General features: G+C 36.4%; 4 protein-coding genes across 4 annotated transcripts; 3 read left to right on the forward strand and 1 right to left on the reverse strand.

Moving 5' to 3' along the window:
* The first annotated feature begins 586 nt into the window (after positions 1-586).
* Positions 587-1,732, forward strand: LOC148933086 (F-box/kelch-repeat protein At3g06240-like). Its single transcript, XM_089068553.1, has one exon. The coding sequence runs from the start codon at positions 587-589 to the stop codon at positions 1,730-1,732; it is 1,146 nt and encodes a 381-aa protein (XP_088924679.1).
* Positions 1,733-3,861: 2,129 nt separating this feature from the next.
* LOC125221444 (pectinesterase-like) lies at positions 3,862-6,817 on the forward strand. Its single transcript, XM_048123564.2, has 3 exons — positions 3,862-4,349; positions 4,619-5,092; positions 5,962-6,817. Exons 1-3 carry the CDS (start codon positions 3,899-3,901, stop codon positions 6,663-6,665), a joined length of 1,629 nt encoding a protein of 542 aa, XP_047979521.2. The 5' UTR covers positions 3,862-3,898; the 3' UTR covers positions 6,666-6,817.
* Positions 6,818-8,842: 2,025 nt separating this feature from the next.
* On the forward strand, positions 8,843-12,291 carry LOC125221446 (pectinesterase-like). Its single transcript, XM_089063309.1, has 3 exons — positions 8,843-9,303; positions 9,853-10,341; positions 11,423-12,291. Exons 1-3 carry the CDS (start codon positions 8,844-8,846, stop codon positions 12,124-12,126), a joined length of 1,653 nt encoding a protein of 550 aa, XP_088919435.1. The 5' UTR covers position 8,843; the 3' UTR covers positions 12,127-12,291.
* Positions 12,292-12,735: 444 nt separating this feature from the next.
* LOC125221443 (RING-H2 finger protein ATL17-like) lies at positions 12,736-13,137 on the reverse strand. Its single transcript, XM_048123563.2, has one exon. The coding sequence runs from the start codon at positions 13,135-13,137 to the stop codon at positions 12,736-12,738; it is 402 nt and encodes a 133-aa protein (XP_047979520.2).
* Positions 13,138-18,541: the final 5,404 nt, after the last annotated feature.

The raw sequence follows: 18,541 nt of genomic DNA on the forward strand, positions 1-18,541 counted from the left end.
GCTAATTGTGCATTCTTCATGATTAAATTCATTTATGATTAATCTTGATCAAATTTATCATCCAAATACGCGGGATGTGATTAGCATATCATTAATTTATTAGGGATTATTGTACCTTTGCACATACTGAAATCAATGTGCTATGGAAACTGAATTAATTCATGACTACATTATGTACATGTATAAAATGCATTATCAAGAGATGCATGATTACACATTACATATCATCTCTTCATTAAGTTGGAACAATATTCTTATTTATTTTAATTTTTTACCTCGGAATAATTAATGATGTGAAGCCAAAAGAAAATAAGGATCCTGGATAACTCAATGTGAATGAGACATTGGCATCCAACGAGACTAAGAAAGATATTGGATTTATGGAGTATTTTTTTTTCTCCTAATCCGATTTAGAAAAGGAAAAGGAAAAAAAACCATCATTAACGCTCAAAATTCTAAAAAGAAAATTAATACTACTACAAATTGAATTAGTGAAACTTATTAAACCCTCATCGCCCCTTTCCATCTCAAATTCTTTATAAAGCGACTTCCATCAAAAATCAAACCATAAAAAAAAAAAAACAAGATGGATTCCAATCTCCTCAACCACGACATTGTAACAGAAATCCTCTTGCACTTGCCATTCACATCCCTCTTGAGATTCCGAAGTGTCTGCAAATCATGGCGCGATCACATCGATTCTGAACCTTTCAGAAAATCGTACATTCAGCACCATGCCGGCAACAGCGACAGCGACGATGACACGCTACTCGTGCAGTTCAGTTTACGAGAAGACGGAGTTCCGGAACTGTCAATGTTTAACGGCAAGCTGCACAACAACTCCCTGCCACCTCCACAGGAAATCCTGGACTACCATCTGAAGCTTGGCCTCGACCCCACGGCTGCAGTCCGACGTGCTGTAGTCGCCGGGCCTTCTAACGGCCTGATCTGCGTCTACTACAGGGCCACCGACGCACCCATTGCAATATGCAACCCTAGTTTAGGCCTCATCACTGTCTTGCCACCAAACCCTACTTCAATGTTGTTTGAACCAAATCATCGTCACAGGTTGTGCAACAACCACGGGATTTGGTTCGATGAGGTCGCACAAGATTATGTAGTGGTGCAGCTGTTTTCGTGCTACAACATCGGTTACTACTTACACGCGTCGGTGTACTCAAAAGCGACGAATTCTTGGAGGGGGCTGACCGTCGGCGGCAGCGATATTATTGCTCACGATCTGTGTGTTGTCTCCCCTATAAATTCTCAGTGCAAGAACGGCTCCTTCTCGCACTGGATAGCGTTTGACAAGGACGAGAATGATGTGATCGTGTCGTTCGACTTCAGGAACGAGGGTTTACGTATCTTGGAGATGGCGGACGTGGAGATTGTAAAGAGGTATGGGTATATGAAGATTTTTGCAGAGGGTGATGACTCTTTTCTGGTGTTCAGTGCCGGTGATCAGGAAGAGGCTAAGTGGTTGAACATATTTTGGTTGAGGGTTGAAGAGAATAGGCTGCAGTGGGATCGCATGAAGAGAATTGGACCATTTGATGGCCTTGTCATAACCAAGGCTTTGGCTTTGTGTGAGATGGGTTGTGTTGTTTTGAAGGCTAAGACTGGGTGTTTAGTGCTTTATGATTATTGTAACAACAAATGTGTTACATGTTTCGAGATGAAGACGAAAAAGCTCAAGATTTTTGAGCATAGAGGAAGCTTTGTTTTGCCTTAGGTGCTAGTTTTTTTATTAACTTTCTTTACTTAGTTATGTGAATTTTGAAATAAATAGTATCTCAAGTTATTTATCTTTTGGTTTATGTGATGAGATTTTGTTAACTTTCATTTGGTTATATATGGTGTGGCACTAAGGGTTACGGTCCTTATCAAATTTCCAGTTTATGGAGTACTCTAGTATTAAATGAAAGCTCTATGATCACACACTACATTAGTGAATCTTAACATCAATGGATGAAAATTACGATAAAAACCCCTCAAGTACATCGACACCCGCTACCACTACATTAGAGAATGCGTTGCAAATCAGGAGATTCAAGTCGGGTATGTGAAATCACAAGATCAGTGTTGCAAATCAGGATATCCAAGTCGAATATGTGAAATCACAATATCAAGTTGCCGATAATTTCACAAAGCTCCTCAAGTACGAAGACTTTATCAAGATCAGGATGTTGCTCGGAATGACAAATTAAGTTTAAGGGGATGTTGGAATATTGTCATATAAACTTGATTTTGGTAGAATTAACTATAGATAGAATTCTCTAGAATATAGATATTTATCTAAAAATATCTAAATTTTTATAGAAAAAAATCTAGTTATTTAGAATATAAAAATATTAAGTAGAGTATTCTAGAATGAGTTAGATTACCTATAAATAGGAGTGGGTTGTAACATTTTGTATAAGTTGAGAAAGTTTTAGAATTAAGAGTGTCATTTATTTTCCCACATAAACAACATCTCCTAAAACATTTCCCACATATTCCATATTCCGCACATTCTCCTCTTAAATATTTCCTCCAAACTTAATTACTTCCAACATATATCTTATATATTCCAACATATATCTCAGATCTACGTTTCCGGCTGTGCGCAGAGAGATTCCGTCGGGCAGCCGGTGGCTATGGAATTTAGGATTCAACGTATCACATATGGAACTTGGCCAAAATAATATATTAATTGATTGAATGAATAAAATGATAATAACCTATCCCTATTTATAATAATAGAACTACTACCCTAACTTAATAAACAAGAAACAAATATATGAAAAGATGTTCAAATCCCTAATATACCTAAACTAAAGGATATTGGGCTTAAATTAATTATTTGAGTTTTAAGGTTGGACTCAAATTATATTGAAGAAAAATAAGAGTTAGTACAAGTTTAAAACTTCAGATATAGAATAACTTTTGTCGGACAAATAATATGCATGTTCAATTAGATACCTTTTCAATTACATCTACATACTTATTTAAACAAAACTTTATCAACTCTTTAAATTAAATTAAATGTTTTTATTAATATATATATGCATTAAATATAATTTATATTCAAAAAAATTACACTAACTTAAAATAGAGAAATATCAATGAGCAAGTGAGATTTTTTTCATCAAAACAGTCTCCATCTTTTCATATACTAGTGGTCGTAAACACATGACAATTTTGTGATTTTGGTTCAAAGCATTATCTTTTGAATTATTACATCCTGAACAAATGAAAACGGTCCGGATTTAGTTCATTTTGGATGGAGCCGTCAAATTTTTAACGGTCAACGACAATTAAGTGAACTTTGATTGGATTAACAACTTTTAATTATACGAAATATAAAGATTTGAGAGCTGAAACCTCAAGGCGACGACCAAGCTAGCGGTGAGCCCCCGGCAACGGCAGAGCTGGGGCCGTCGTGTTGGGCCACCCCTATTCTTTTTGGGCCTACTTTTAATTCTAAAGAGCCAGCATTATTATTCTTTTCATTTGATAATGGGTTAGTTTTTATTAGTAATGAATCCTAGCATAAGTATAGTTAACATTGGAAGAATAAAAATTTGATACTTGGGCATGTAAAGTTAACGAATTGGACTGAATGTTAACTATATAAATAAAACTGCATATATAGACCTCAAATACTAAAATTGGTCCATTTGATATTGAACAATTAAAAACGTGATTATCAAATTTAAACCACACATTACAACCATCCTTACTTATTTGAGTAATAATACTTGTCCGGTGCCGCCGGAAAATGCATCCAAATCTCCACCCCACAATTCCCAATCTCAGCGCAAAATTTCATCTCCCAAACTATAAATACCTCAAGCTAATAAACAGAGATATATTCACCAAAACTTAAGTAAATAAATAAAGAAAATAAGTCCCAAAAATGGGGTATTGTAATAACAAAGCAACGGTGGCGGCGATCGCCACCTTCCTCTTCATGGCGTCCACGGCGTCGGCCGCCGCCCAGATCGACGCCATGTGCGCGAACGCCGAGTACAAGGAGACGTGCGAAAAGACGCTCTCCAACGCCAACAACACCGAGCCCAAGGAGCTCCTCCTCTCCGCCTTCAACTCCACCATCCGCAACCTCAAAACCGCCGTCCGCAAATCCGCCCTCTACAAAGACGCGGCCGCGGATCCCCGCACCAAGGGCGCCCTCGCCGTGTGCGAGCAAGTCCTCAACACCACCATCGAGAACATGCGGAGATCCTTCAAGCAGGTCGACAAAATCGACGTCAACCAAATCGACGACTATGTCGACGACGTCAAGGTCTGGCTCAGTGCCGGCCTCACCTGCAAGGACACCTGCGTCGACGCCTTTGAAAACACCACAGGTATGCAGCATATCATTTCTCGAAATTAGGGTTTTGATTTTTGTTTTTTTAATTTAAGGGTCTATTTGGTACATGGAATTGATTGCGACAGGGTATACAGCATATCATTTCTCGAAATTAGGGTTTTTTTTTAATTTTTTTTTATTAAAGGGTCTATTTGGTACATGGAATTGATGACGATAGGGTATACAACCTATCATTTCTTGGGTTTTTGTTTTTTTTTAATTAATTTAAGGGTCTGTTTGGTACATGGAATTGATGGCGTACAGGGGAAACTGGGGAAAAGATAAAGGACTTGCTGAAGACTTCTGGGGAGCTGCTGAGCAACGGCCTCGCGATAGTCTCTGGCGTCTCCAAGCTTTTCGAGACGCTTGATCTCGGAAAGCTGCTCAGTGGCTCCAAGAGGGTCCTTGGGGAGGGTATCCCCGGTTTCCCCGGGTTTCTCGGCCATCATGCTAGGGGCCTACTTGGCGCTGCACCGGGGACGTTCACGCCAAGCGCGGTAGTGGCGCAGGACGGGAGTGGGAAATACAAGACCATTGCGGAAGCCATCGCGGCCGCCCCATTGAACAGTACTCAGTTGTTCATTATCCAAATAAAGGCCGGAGTTTACAAGGAGGTCCTCAAGGTCCCTGGCGGTGCTAACAACGTCGTCTTCGTCGGAGAAGGCCCAACGAAGACTATCATATCCGGCAAACAGTGCTTTACAGACGGCATTCCAGCCTTCCAGACTGCAATCCTTTGTGAGTAATCTAGTTCACAATTCTCAAATCACAAATTTTGTCATATTATGCACTCACAAGTTTTGAAAATAGCCATTTAAAAACACATTTTGACTAGTCTTATATTTTAAAAAATTATTTGACTTTATAGAAAAATATTAATAAAAAGTGTTAGTGATTGTAGCTCTCACTTTCATCTATATTTTTATGAACGCGAGCCAACTTACTAGTAGAAAAAGATAAATATATCTTTAAATGATGGATATCCAACAATAACGTGTTAGATTTTGTTAGAATAATGTAGTACTCCCTCCGTCCCATAAAAGTTGAGTCGTATTCTTTTTTAGTCCGTCCCAACAAAGTTGAGTCATTTCCTTTTTTAACTAAAGACAAAACATCTAATCACTCTTACTTTATTCCATCATTTACTTTACTCTCTCTTATATTTCCTACTTTTTCTATTTCTCTTATTTATTTAATATAAATTCTTAATCTCCGTGCCCAAAAGTTTTGTCTCAACTTTTATGGGACGGAGGGAGTATAAATTTATGAAATTTTAATTTTTCTTTATTATTCTCTTTATATGCTAGTTTCTTTTTCTTTTCTTAACTTAAATAAGCAATATATAGTTTCAAAATCACCCAATAGGAATCTTCCAGAAATAGACATTAAATACACTCTTCAATTTCCTCAATATGGGACCCTTATTCCACTGCATACCTCCACATAATACAAAGTTAAATAATTTCTTAAAACTGTGCCGGACCAAACTGGGACAAACTTTGTGAGATAGTGAGAGTATTTCATATCCTATTTTGCAAACTGTATAAAGAATTTCATCAAATTCCATTATTACTATTACAATCTTTGTGTGTCACATGTAATTGTAGCCATTGATGGTGATGACTTCATGGCGAAAGACATCGGGATCGAGAACACGGCCGGAGCCTCCGGGCGCCAGGCCGCGGCCGTGCGTGTCTCGGGGGACAAGGCCGTGTTCTACAACGTGCACATGAGCAGCCACCAGAGCACCCTCTACGCCCACATCTATCGCCAGTTCTACCGCGACTGCCGCATCACAGGCACCATGGACATCATCTGGGGCGACGCCGAGGCCGTCTTCCAGAACTGCGACATCGCCGTGAAGCAGCCTCTCCCCGACCAAGACTGCACGGTCACCGCCCAGGCCCGCAACGACACCCGGGCGACGGGCGTGACCGTGCTCCAGAACTGCAGCATCACGGTGGAGAGGGAATTCTTCGCCGTGAAGCCCCCGGCCAAGGCGTACCTGGGGCGGCCGATGAAGGCGTACTCGAGGACGATCGTGATGGAGTCGAACATCGAGGGCTTCATCGCGCCCGAGGGGTGGACGGAGTGGATGGGGACGTGGGGCCTCGACACGCTCTACTACGGCGAGTACAACAACCGCGGGCAAGGCGCGGATACGTCGAAAAGGGTGACGTGGAAGGGTATTCAGAAGATGACGCCGGAGCTGGCGGAGGGCTTCACTCCAGCCAAGGTCTACGCCGGCGATGACAGCTGGGTGAAGAACACTGCAATTCCTTATGTTGGAGGAATGGTCAACCCTAAGTGATTAATTTGAGTTTAGTGTGACATATACTAGTATATTGCACTTTATAATAAGTGGGACATCTTAATACTATGTTATAGTATTTCTTATATTGAGACGGTCCATTTACGGTTCGATTTCAAACTTATATCGAAACCCAATTGAAATTTGGTTGAGTTTCAAGCTTTCATCTTCTTACAATTTTAATAAGATCAATTCAACCGAAATATTGTTTGACTACAGATAAATGGAGAATAATTGGTAGCACTAGTCGCTAGATGTTTCTACCTCCGTCCCTCAAAATTTGTCCCACTTTGATCCGACACGGATTTTAAGAAATGTAATGAAAAGTAAGTTGAAAAAGTTAATGGATTGTGGGTCATAATTTTATAGTAGTATATTAGTTTTATAATTAAATGTGAGTAAAAATGAGTTAGTGGAATATGGGGTCCACTACCAAAAATGGTAAAAAATGAAATGGGACAAATTTTGGGGATGGACGGAAATAGAATAATGGGACAAATTTTTAGGGACGAGGTAGTATTTTAGACGGGAAAATATTTTTTTAAATGACAATTTTGTCAAATTTTAGTCAATCTCATTAAATTTGAAAAGTGAATTTACTTAAGTTAATTATACTTAATTAGTTAATTATATTTCATAACTCCACTATTAGACAAGCATTACATCATAATGGATTCTATCTTATATAAGTATTTTTGTAATGAAATTATAGCTTGCCACTTGCCAGAGAAAGGAATAATAAACAAGTTGGGGACGGGGAGAAAGATAAACAGTTGAAATCGTGCAACTATGACTACGAAAACCTCCCTTGAATAAAGGGGGAAAAATTAATATTGAGTAGCAAGAGTCACATTCCAGCATCTCATTACACCATTCCATGTGTATTTGGGAAAATTATCAGAAAAATCATGAAGATCGATTCAAATCTAGTCTCTCTAGCAATTTTTAAAATTACTCAAGGAAAAAACTACGAAATTTAGATTTGTTCGTAACTATCCAATACCGAAATATTTTTTGTAAACTTGTATCGTATGTGAAAATAGGATAATCATATTAGACGTGACTGCAAATGTTAAACGATGCCATATATTTAAACAGTCATGTAAGAAGTACGCCCTCTGTCCCTTAAATTTTGTCTCACTTTGACTGGCCAAGAGTTTTAAGTAATGTAATAAAAAGTGAGTTAAAAAAAGTTAATATCCTATTTTTATATATTATTCCCTACATCTCACTTTAAGAGTAAGATTTAGTTATGATACGAGTTTTAAGAAATTGGTGGAATGTGTAATAAATGAAGTGAGATAGTGGTTCGAGTGTGTAATAATTGAACTGGGGTAGTTGAAAGTGAGACCCTTTTAACTTTTTGTATGTTTAGAAATTTGTTTTGTTTTATTTTTATAAAAGTAATGACGTTTGACTGTAAATTTGATAAATAATGAGGTTAAATTTTATGTTCATATATGGTACTCCCTCCGTTCCATAGTAGTAGAGTCATTTTGCCATTTTGGTACGTTCCATAGTAGTAGAGTCATTTCCTTTTTTAGTAAAAGTCAACACATTTTTCCACACCTACTTTACTCTCTCTTATTTTATTCTCTCTACATCTCTCTACCTTTTTCATTTCCTACTTTATTCTTCATTACTTAACTCACCTAACACAACTTTTTCTTAATTTCCGCGCCGAAAAGAAATGCCTCCACTACTATGGAACGGAGGGAGTAGATTCTAAATGTGACTCTTTAACTGGGACGGACTTAAATGACAAAATGTGACTCTTACATTTGGACGGGGGGAGTAGTTTTATTCTAATGTGAGTAGGAATGAGTTAGTGGACGAGCGGGCGGACGGAAGTGAAAATGGTACAAATTTTGTGGGACGGCGGAAATAGAAAAATGAGACGAACTTTCATGGAGGAGTAATATCATATACATCTAAAACTAGTACAATCAATATACCTTCAAATTAGTAATTTATTATGCAAAAAAAATAATTCATACCACGTCCACCAATTTTGCATGCAAGTGACCAGATCTCTCCACCCCACAATTTCCAAGTATCTATCCATATTTAGACTCTCGACAAATCCAAAATCACTACCACAAACGTTGCATCTCCTAACCTATATAAACTCCATATTTTTCACATTCCCAAAAAAAGTGTAGAAAATCAGTTAACAAAATGGGCGATATGAATAAGGCAATCCTGGCGACCTTCCTCCTGGCGGCGTGCATGATCTCCGCCGTCTCCGCCGGCGCCGCCCCGGCCGCCGAGGTGGACACGATGTGCGCGAACGCCGAGTTCAAAGAAACCTGCAAGAAGACCCTCTCCGAGGCCCAGAGCAGCGAGCCCAAGGGGCTTCTTCTCTCGTCGTTCAACTCCACCGTCGAGAACCTCCGGACCGCCATCACCAAGTCGAAAACGTACCAAGACGCCTCCACCGATAAGCGGACGAAGGGGGCGCTGGTCGTCTGCGAGCAGGTCCTCAACACCACCGTTAACAATATCAAAAGATCGATGGCCAGGATCGACAAATTCGAGGTCAGCGACGTTGACGACTATGTCGACGACGTCAAGGTCTGGCTCAGCGCCGGTGTCTCCTGCAAGGATACCTGCGTCGACGCTTTCGAGAACACCACCGGTAAATTAATTATGATAATATTACTCTCACTGTTCTCTAGTAATTGTTTCATTTTTTTCTATTTTTCTATATGTCATTAAATCTCTTGAGTATATCACTTGTACTCTTTTTAGCAAAGTGCACCTTTGTTCCGCTAACTTATCTTACTTATATTTTATTATAAAATCAATAATTAAAGTAGTGCTATATTCGACTAACTTTTAATAAAAAAAATGAAAGTAGTACCATATAAACATGAAACATTTATTGTCGGAGTCAGTACTGTTTTTAATTTTTCCATAACTTGTTTTCTAGAGAAAAAACCAAAACCCTAACCATAATCCTAAAGTACCGATCAGTTGTCATGACTTAGTATTATCATGATTGAAAATTCATCTAGGATAAAATTGTGGGATTATTTTAGTTGGAGGGACGGCTATCACTAATTATCATAAGACTTATAATTAATTTGTGAAATTCAATCTTATGAACTAAATATGATACATATTTAATCATTAGATATAATTTTACGAACCGAATGATGCCTAAATGTATATTACGTGTTGGTAGGGGAGACTGGCGAGAAGATAAAGGAACTGCTCAAAACCTCCGGCGAGATGCTGAGCAACGGCCTCGCGATAGTCGATGGTGTGGCAAAGCTTTTCGAGGCGCTCGATCTCGGAAAACTGTTCAGCGGCTCGAAGAGGGTCCTCGAGCAGAAAGTGATGGAGACAGTCCACGCCGGAATCCCGGGTTTCGTGCATCCGCATCAAAGAAGCCTCCTTGGCGCGGCTCCGGGGAAGTTCACGCCAAATGCGGTGGTGGCGCTTGACGGCAGCGGGAAATACAAGACGATCGGGGCAGCCATCGCCGCCGCGCCCATTAATAGCACCAAGTTGTTCGTTATCCAAATCAAGGCCGGTGTTTACAAGGAGGTTGTCAAGGTCCCCGGTGGCGCCAACAACGTCGTCCTCGTCGGAGAAGGCCCCACCAAGACCGTCATCTCCGGTAGCCAAAGCTTCGTATCGGGCATCCCTACCTTCCAAACTGCAACTCTATGTAAGCTTTGCCTACAAAATTGTGTTAAATCTTCTATTTATCTAAATCATAATACTAGAAATTTATTCATTACTCCCTCTATTTTTTTAAAATAACAACTATTTCCATTTTGGGTTATTCCTTAAAATCAGAAACTTTAGAATCTTTCTATTTTAGAACATGGACCTCACAATCCACTAACTCTACTTTCACTATTTTTTCTCTTTCTCTTTCTTACTTTATTCATTTTTCTTTTCTTCTCTCTTACTTACCAATTTTTCTCACTTACTTTACCAATTGTGCACTAAACTCGTGTCGTTTCAAATGTTCTTATTTTTTTAATACGGAGGGAGGATATTTCTATCAATCTTATAAAATTTTGAAACAAACTACTCCCTCTTACCCTGAAAGATTGTCCCATTTTTCTATTTCGTCTGTCCCACAAAATTTGTGTTATTTCACATTTTACTATTTTTATTAGTGGACCTCATATTCCACTAACACATTCATACTCACAATTTATTATAAAACCAATATATAAAAGTAGGACTCACATTCCACTAACTTTTTCAACTCACTTTTTATTACCATTCTTAAAACCCGTGCCTGATCAAAGTGGGATAAAATTTATTTGTTAATACTCGTAGTCACATTATTTTATTAAAATAATACTCCATTCGTCCCACAAAGTTTGTCCCATTTTACTATTTTTGTCCATCTCACAAAGTTTGTCCAAATTGAAATATTTCCAAAAATAGACATTAAATACACTCCTCAACCTCCCCAATGTTAGACCTTTATTCTACTACATACCTCCATTTAATACAGTCTAACAATTTCTTAAAATCCATACCGGGTCAAACTGGGACAAACTTTGTAGGACGAGGGAGTAGTATTTTATTTTTAAATGTTACTCCCTACGTCCCACAAAGATTGTTCCACTTTGACCGGGCACGAGTTTTAAGAAGTGAAATAGAGGATCCACTACCAAAAAAATAGTAAAAAGTGAAATGGGACAAACTCTGTGGGATGGAGGGAGTATAAGATTGATCATAACCAAATTTCGTTATTTAAAATCTAATTAACACGTTTGGTGTTGTAGCCGTTGATGGGGATGACTTTATGGCAAAGGACATCAAGATCGAGAACTCGGCCGGAGCCTCGGGGCGCCAGGCGATAGCAGTGCGCGTCTCCGGGGACAAGGCGGTGTTCTACAACGTGCACATGAGCGGCTACCAGAGCACCCTCTACGCCCACATCTACCGCCAATTCTACCGCAACTGCCACATCTCCGGCACCATGGACATCATCTGGGGCGACGCCGAGGCCGTCTTCCAAAACTGCGTCGTCGCGGTGAAGCAGCCTCTCGCCAACCAAGATTGCACGGTGACGGCCCAGGCCCGCAACGACAGCCGGGCCGTGGGCGTGACGGTGCTCCAAAACTGCAGCATCACGGTGGAGAAGGAATTCTTCACCGTGAAGCCCGCGGCCAAGGCTTACCTGGGCCGGCCCATGAAGGCGTTCTCCCGGACGATCGTGATGGAGTCGAACATCGAGGGCTTCATCGCGCCCGAGGGGTGGACGGAGTGGATGGGGACGTGGGGCCTCGACACGCTCTACTACGGCGAGTACAAGAACCGGGGGCAAGGGGCCGCCACCGCGAAAAGGGTGACGTGGAAGGGCATTCAGAAGATGACGCCGGATCTCGCCGATAAATTCACTCCGGCGAAGGTCTACGACGGCGACGACAGCTGGATTAAGAACACCGCAATTCCTTATGTTGGAGGAATGGTCAACCCTAAATGAACATACTAATTTAATTTTCTAATTAACAAGTGAGACATGTAAAACTAGGCTATGATATTCAATTAGGAGTTTTTTTTAATCTTATTTTACAATTATTAGGAATTAGTATGTCACCTGTATGATTGATGTATATGTTTTGATGAAATGATGTTTTTAAAATGTAGAAATTTATTGGTACTTTATTACTCCCTCCGTCCACAAACAATAGATCACTTTTGCTATTTTGGGACGTCCAAAAAAAATAGATCATTTTCTTAAAATGGAAAGTTTATCACTCATACTTTTCCCACTTTTTCTTCCCTCTCTCATACTTTACTCACTTTTTCTCCCTATCTCTCTTACTTCACCTACTTTTTTTCTCTCTATTTCTTACTTTACCAATTCTACATTAAAACCCGTGCCATACACAAAGTGGTTTATTTTTTGTGGACAGAGGGAGTATATGTGTAGATATTGAGTCCAATCCTATCCCACATCGAAAATCTGAGGAAAATCGGAAGGTGTATATAATTCAATTATGAAGTTTTTAAAATGTAGTAATTTATTAATGTGTATTTTTCACAAATAAAAGAACAATAAACACTATAATGTCCCAAAATATTAATGTTCCTAAACGATGCCACTCGCCAAATCTTTCTTCGCCGAGGCGTCCACCGGCTCGGCCGGCGAGTGGCAGAGCGGGCAGGTGGAGTGCGACAGGAACCACATGTCTAGGCACTCCTTATGAAAGCAGTGTTGGCAGTTGGGCAGCAGCCGCACCTCTTCATTCTCCTCGAATTCCAACTTGCACACGGTGCAGTCCGGGAGCTCCCGGTTCGCGTGGTACACGAAGTCCGGGAGCGATCTAACCACGGCCGCCTCGAGGCGGCCGTATTGGTCGCCCGAGGACAGCATGACGTGGCGGGGGATGGGGCCGGGGCTCATCTCCAACTGGCGGAGGTGGCGCGTGATCCGGCGGCGGTGGCGCTGCCTGTAGTAATACCGATGGAGGTAGAGGTGGAGGCACACCATGATAACGACGAAGGCGAGGAACAATGCGATAGTGATGATAATTACCTTCGCGCTCGATGCATATGCGTAGGCCCGCCCCGGCCCCGGCCCCGGCGCCCTCGCCCGTTCTAGATTTTCGTCCGCAATTTTGTGAGATAGAGAGAGTTGAAAGTTAAAACTAAGATATTGATGTGGAAATTTTGCACGAGTCAGCAATTTAAGTCAAACTCCAACCGATGGAGGTATGTGTAATGACAGGAAAGGGTCTGAGGCTGTAAGCCTGTAAGGTTTAGACAGTATTCAGTTTCAGGGTAAATTGGGGAATTCACTGCGGCGGATTAATGCGCTTTGGTTTTAGAGGTCAAAATGGCATCCAAATTTTAGTTATTTCTTGCCCTGTCACAGTAAAATGAAATGATTGAATTAGTATTAGAGGTAATGCATGAGCATTCGATTTTTCAGATTGAAATTTCGTGTAATCTGATTTGATCTGAAAAAATCAAATTATGAAATCCGATCTTAAATTGTACAAAAATATATAAATTCAATAAATTTAATACTACAAAATATTATTAGAATTGTTTTAGCATAAATTTTTTATATTTACTTATATTCATAATATTTTATTCATCTTTTAAAAGGTATCTTTTGAAGCATACAAGCTTTAATCTGCAATTGGTAAATGAGAGAATGATAAAAAAAAAAGTGTGTAATTTTATAAGACGGACCAAAATAAAAATCTGTAGTTGATTTTTTTAAAGGACGGACCAAAATATAAATAGCTACCCTTTTTTAAGAGATAGATAGAGTATATTTATTATGTATAATAAATAGAGTAGTATGTATGTAAATATATTTTGGATTTTAGAATACTTAAGTTTTAAAAATATCTTATCCAATCTTATCCGCACTATCTAAATTTTTTTAAAATCTGATTTGAACCTAAAATTCAAAAAATCCAAATCAAAATTTTAATTTTAATTTACTTTGAATCAGATTTCATACATTTTGTTCACATATATCTCCAACTCCTATTAAAATTTCGTTGCTAGTGTGAAGAAGATTAGATTATGGTACTATGCAATGTAATATTGGGGAAATATTTTTATTTGGGGTGGGGTTGATAGAGTTATTGGCACGTAATTTTTATTTACCCAATTTCCTAATGATATAGAGTTATACTTTCAACATAATTTTATTTTTCTATTTTCCTATGTCTATCAGAATTAATCCTTATATATTATAAATTTCTTTCTCTAATTACTTTTTCTATAGATTTCTTACTTTATTATTTTACATTAAAATACGTATAGTAGTATACTATATGGAAAGTTATACACATCAAGTTTGTTAATGATATAAAGTTATACCTTCAACATAATTTTATTTTTCTATTTTCCTATGTCTATCAGAATTAATCCTTATATATTATAAATTTCTTTCTCTAATTACTTTTTCTATAGATTTCTTACTTTATTATTTTACATTAAAATACGTATAGTAGTATACTATATGGAAAGTTATACACATCAAGTTTGTTAATGATATAAAGTTATACCTTCAACATAATTTTATTTTTCTATTTTCCTATGTCTATCAGAATTAATCCTTATATATTATAAATTTCTTTCTCTAATTACTTTTTCTATAGATTTCTTACTTTATTATTTTACATTAAAATACGTATAGTAGTATACTATATGGAAAGTTATACACATCAAGTTTGTTAATGATATAAAGTTATACCTTCAACATAATTTTATTTTTCTATTTTCCTATGTCTATCAGAATTAATCCTTATATATTATAAATTTCTTTCTCTAATTACTTTTTCTATAGATTTCTTACTTTATTATTTTACATTAAAATACGTATAGTAGTATACTATATGGAAAGTTATACACATCAAGTTTGTTTTATACAAATGTTAAAATGAGCAGCGTCGCTCACTCAAAAATTAAAATGAGAGAGAGATGTGCTAAAGGGCTTTCTTTCTTATTATTAGCTTATAGTGTATGAGCGCCCAATGAGCGGCAGGTTGGTTGAGGGTGAAAACATTACAGTAAAATAATTAAAATCATTTCTACTTAAATTATTAAATATTTTGAATTACTTATATATGGATATTTGAAATAAGTAAAAAGATGTATGCAAGTACCACTCGCATCATAAGGAATATTTTTGTATTATTAAATACTCTCTTTGTCTGCGAATTCTCATTTCATTCCGGCACGTATTTTAAGAAATGTTAAAAAATGTATATGGAAAAAAAATTAGTTGAATATGGGTTTACATGTATATATTAGTTTTAAATGATATGTGACTGAAATGAGTCAGTAGAATGTGGGGTCTCTTTATCATTATGAACCGGAACTCCTATTCGCGGATACGGACAAAAATAGAGAAACGGAATTCCTATTCACGGACAAAGGGAGTAAAAGTTTTTAAAAAATTTACTTAGAGACAGTAAACTCATATAAGTACTTTTTTCTTTCGACTACATATAAATATCTCCCAATCATAATACACCTTTAACATCGATAAATATTTATGTTGGTGATTTTGTTGGAAGAAAACTAATCCATCAAATAAAATATACTATATGGTATTATACTTTTCTGTACAACTTATTTTTATTTAACCAAAAAAGCCACTAATTGTATTTTATTTTTTCTATCCCTCTTTCGTCGCTTTATAAAGACCTACATTTTATTTCTTTTTCTTCTATTTTCATTAAAAGCATCGCCCCTTTCTCTCTCTCTCTCTTCTCTAAAATATTCCAAATAGCTCTTTCTGGCGATAAGCAAAAGTAGAAAAGAGTCGATTCAAGTCACAATTTGTGCTCTTTAATTAAGAAGACTATCCAGGTTCGTGCTGTATGTATGTTGATATATTCCATGTTTTTTTAAGGTTTAATATTTTTTAGTTTGATTTACTTGTGAAAAATCGATTATCTTTAAAGAATGCACGAGTTTTGGATCTTGATTAGATTTTATTTGGTAAAATCGCATTGATTTTTTAGTGTGGTAGAATTTTCGTTCATGATTTTTCTTTAGGGGTAAGATTAGAAAAATCATATCAGAAACAAAATTCATAACCTAAACCAAGAGAGAAATTCCTCACTCGAGAGAGTGTGCACAGTAATTTTTGGACCTGTTAACAAAGATTCTTTTTATATCTAGTACTGCAATTCTCTTCTCTGTCACACGCAAATCATTTAATTCTTTTTGCTATTCATTTAAATTAGAATATAATTTGTATTACCGATGAAAATGCCTTTAAAATTATTGTGATATTTATAAGCTTTATATATCTATTAGGCCCATAAAGCTTCACATGATTTAAGATGTGTGGAAGTCAACCTAATGGGCTTTCTTTCTTATTATTTGCTTATAGTGTAAGCCCAAAGGTGAAAACATTATAAAATCATCAATACTTAAATTATTAAATATTTTAAATTATTTAAAAGGATATTTTGAAATAAGGTAAAAGATGCATATAGGTAATAGTGGCGTCATAAGGAATATTTTTGTCTTATTAAATAAAAGTTTCTATAAAATTTACTTAGGATACTAAATTTATATACTTTTTTTCTTTTGACTATTTATATATAAATTTCTCTCAATCACATTACAACTATAGCAGTGATAAATATTTATTTTTGTGATTTAATTCGAAGTCAACTAATCCATTAGATAAAATTTTCTGGTATTACAATTTCTACAACTTATTTTATTTAGCCACAAAAAATCATTAATAACATCTTATTTTTCAATCCCTTTTCAGTCGCTCTATAATAACCAACCCTTATTTTCCTTTTTTCTTCCATTTTCATTAAAAGCATTGCCCCCCTCTCTCTCTCTCTCCTGAAAAATATAGCTCTATCTGATGATAAGCGAAATTGAAAAAAAGTCGATTCAAGTCACAAACTAGTCAGGTTTGAGTTGTATATATATATATTGAGTACTTATATTTTTATCAAGAATCAATATTTAAGTTTGATTTACTTGTGAGAAATTGATTCTCTCTAGAGAATGTGTGAGTTTTGGATCTTCCTTTATTTTTATTTGGTAAAATCGAATTGATTTTTCAGTGTGGTAGAATTTTCGTTCACGATTTTATTTTTGATTAGCGTGATTTTTCTTTTATATATATGTGAACACACATATTTTGAATTATTAAATATTTTGAATTATTTATAAGGAAAATTGAAATAAATTAAAAGATGCATATAGGTAATACTCGCATCATAAGGAATATCTCTGTCTTATTAAATAAAAGTTTTTACAAAATTTACTTAAGCAATGGAAACTCATATAAGTAGTACTTTATTCTTTTGATTATATATAAATTTCTCCCAATCATATTAAACCTTTAACAGCTATAAATATTTATTTTGGTGATTTTGTTGGAAGACAACTAATCCACTAAATAAAATGTACTAGGAGTATCTGGTATTATAATTTTGTACTGACTTGTTTAAAAGAATTGTGCACTTTGTAGGCTATATATATCTATTGGGCCCATAAAGCTTCACATTATTTAAGATGTGTAGAAGCCAATCTAATGGACCTTCTTTCTTATTCTTTGCTTATAGTGTATGCCCAATGGGTTGCAGGTTGATAGTTGGTTGAACGGGAAAACATTATAAAATCACAATACTTAAATTATTGAATATTTTGAATAATTTAAAGGAATACTTTGTATTATTTAAAAGGTTATTTTGAAATAAGTCAAAAGATGCATATAGGTAATAGTGACAGTCATAAGGAATATTTTTGTCTTATTAAATAAAAGTTTCTATCAAATTTACTTAAGATACTAAACTTATATACTTTTTTTCTTTTGACTAAATATATACATAAATTTAACCACAAAAATTTATTAATAACATCTTATTTTTTATCCCTTTTTCAATCGTTCTATAAAGACCTACCTTTTTGTTCCTTTTTATTCCGTTTTCATTAAAAGCATCGCCCTCCTCTCTTCTCTCTCTCCTAAAAAATATAGCTGTGTATCTAACGATAAGCGGAATTGGAAAAAAGTTAATTCAAGTCACAAACTAGCCAGGTTTGAGTTGTATGTATATTGACTATGTATATTTTATCGTGGATCAATATTTTTCAGTCTGATTTACTTGTGAGAAATCGTTTCTCTTTAGAGAATGCGCGTGTTTTAGATCTTGCTTTATTTTTATTTGGTAAAATTGAATTGAATTTTCAGCGATGGTAGAATTTCCGTATGTGATTTTAGTTTCGATTAGCGAGAATTTTCTTTTATATACTCCATACGTAAACACATATAATTTTTTGGGTTGGTTTTTCTTTTATATATTAATTACTAGAAAAATTATTAAAAACACTATTCCTAAATTTTAACCTAAGCCAAGGGAGAAAATCCTCGCTCTAGAGAATTTTTTGACATG

This window comes from Salvia hispanica, chromosome 1 (assembly GCF_029641045.1).
Source record: "Salvia hispanica isolate PSC_SH4W2 chromosome 1, Shi_PSC_v1, whole genome shotgun sequence".
In the NCBI taxonomy this organism is placed as follows: domain Eukaryota; kingdom Viridiplantae; phylum Streptophyta; class Magnoliopsida; order Lamiales; family Lamiaceae; genus Salvia; species Salvia hispanica.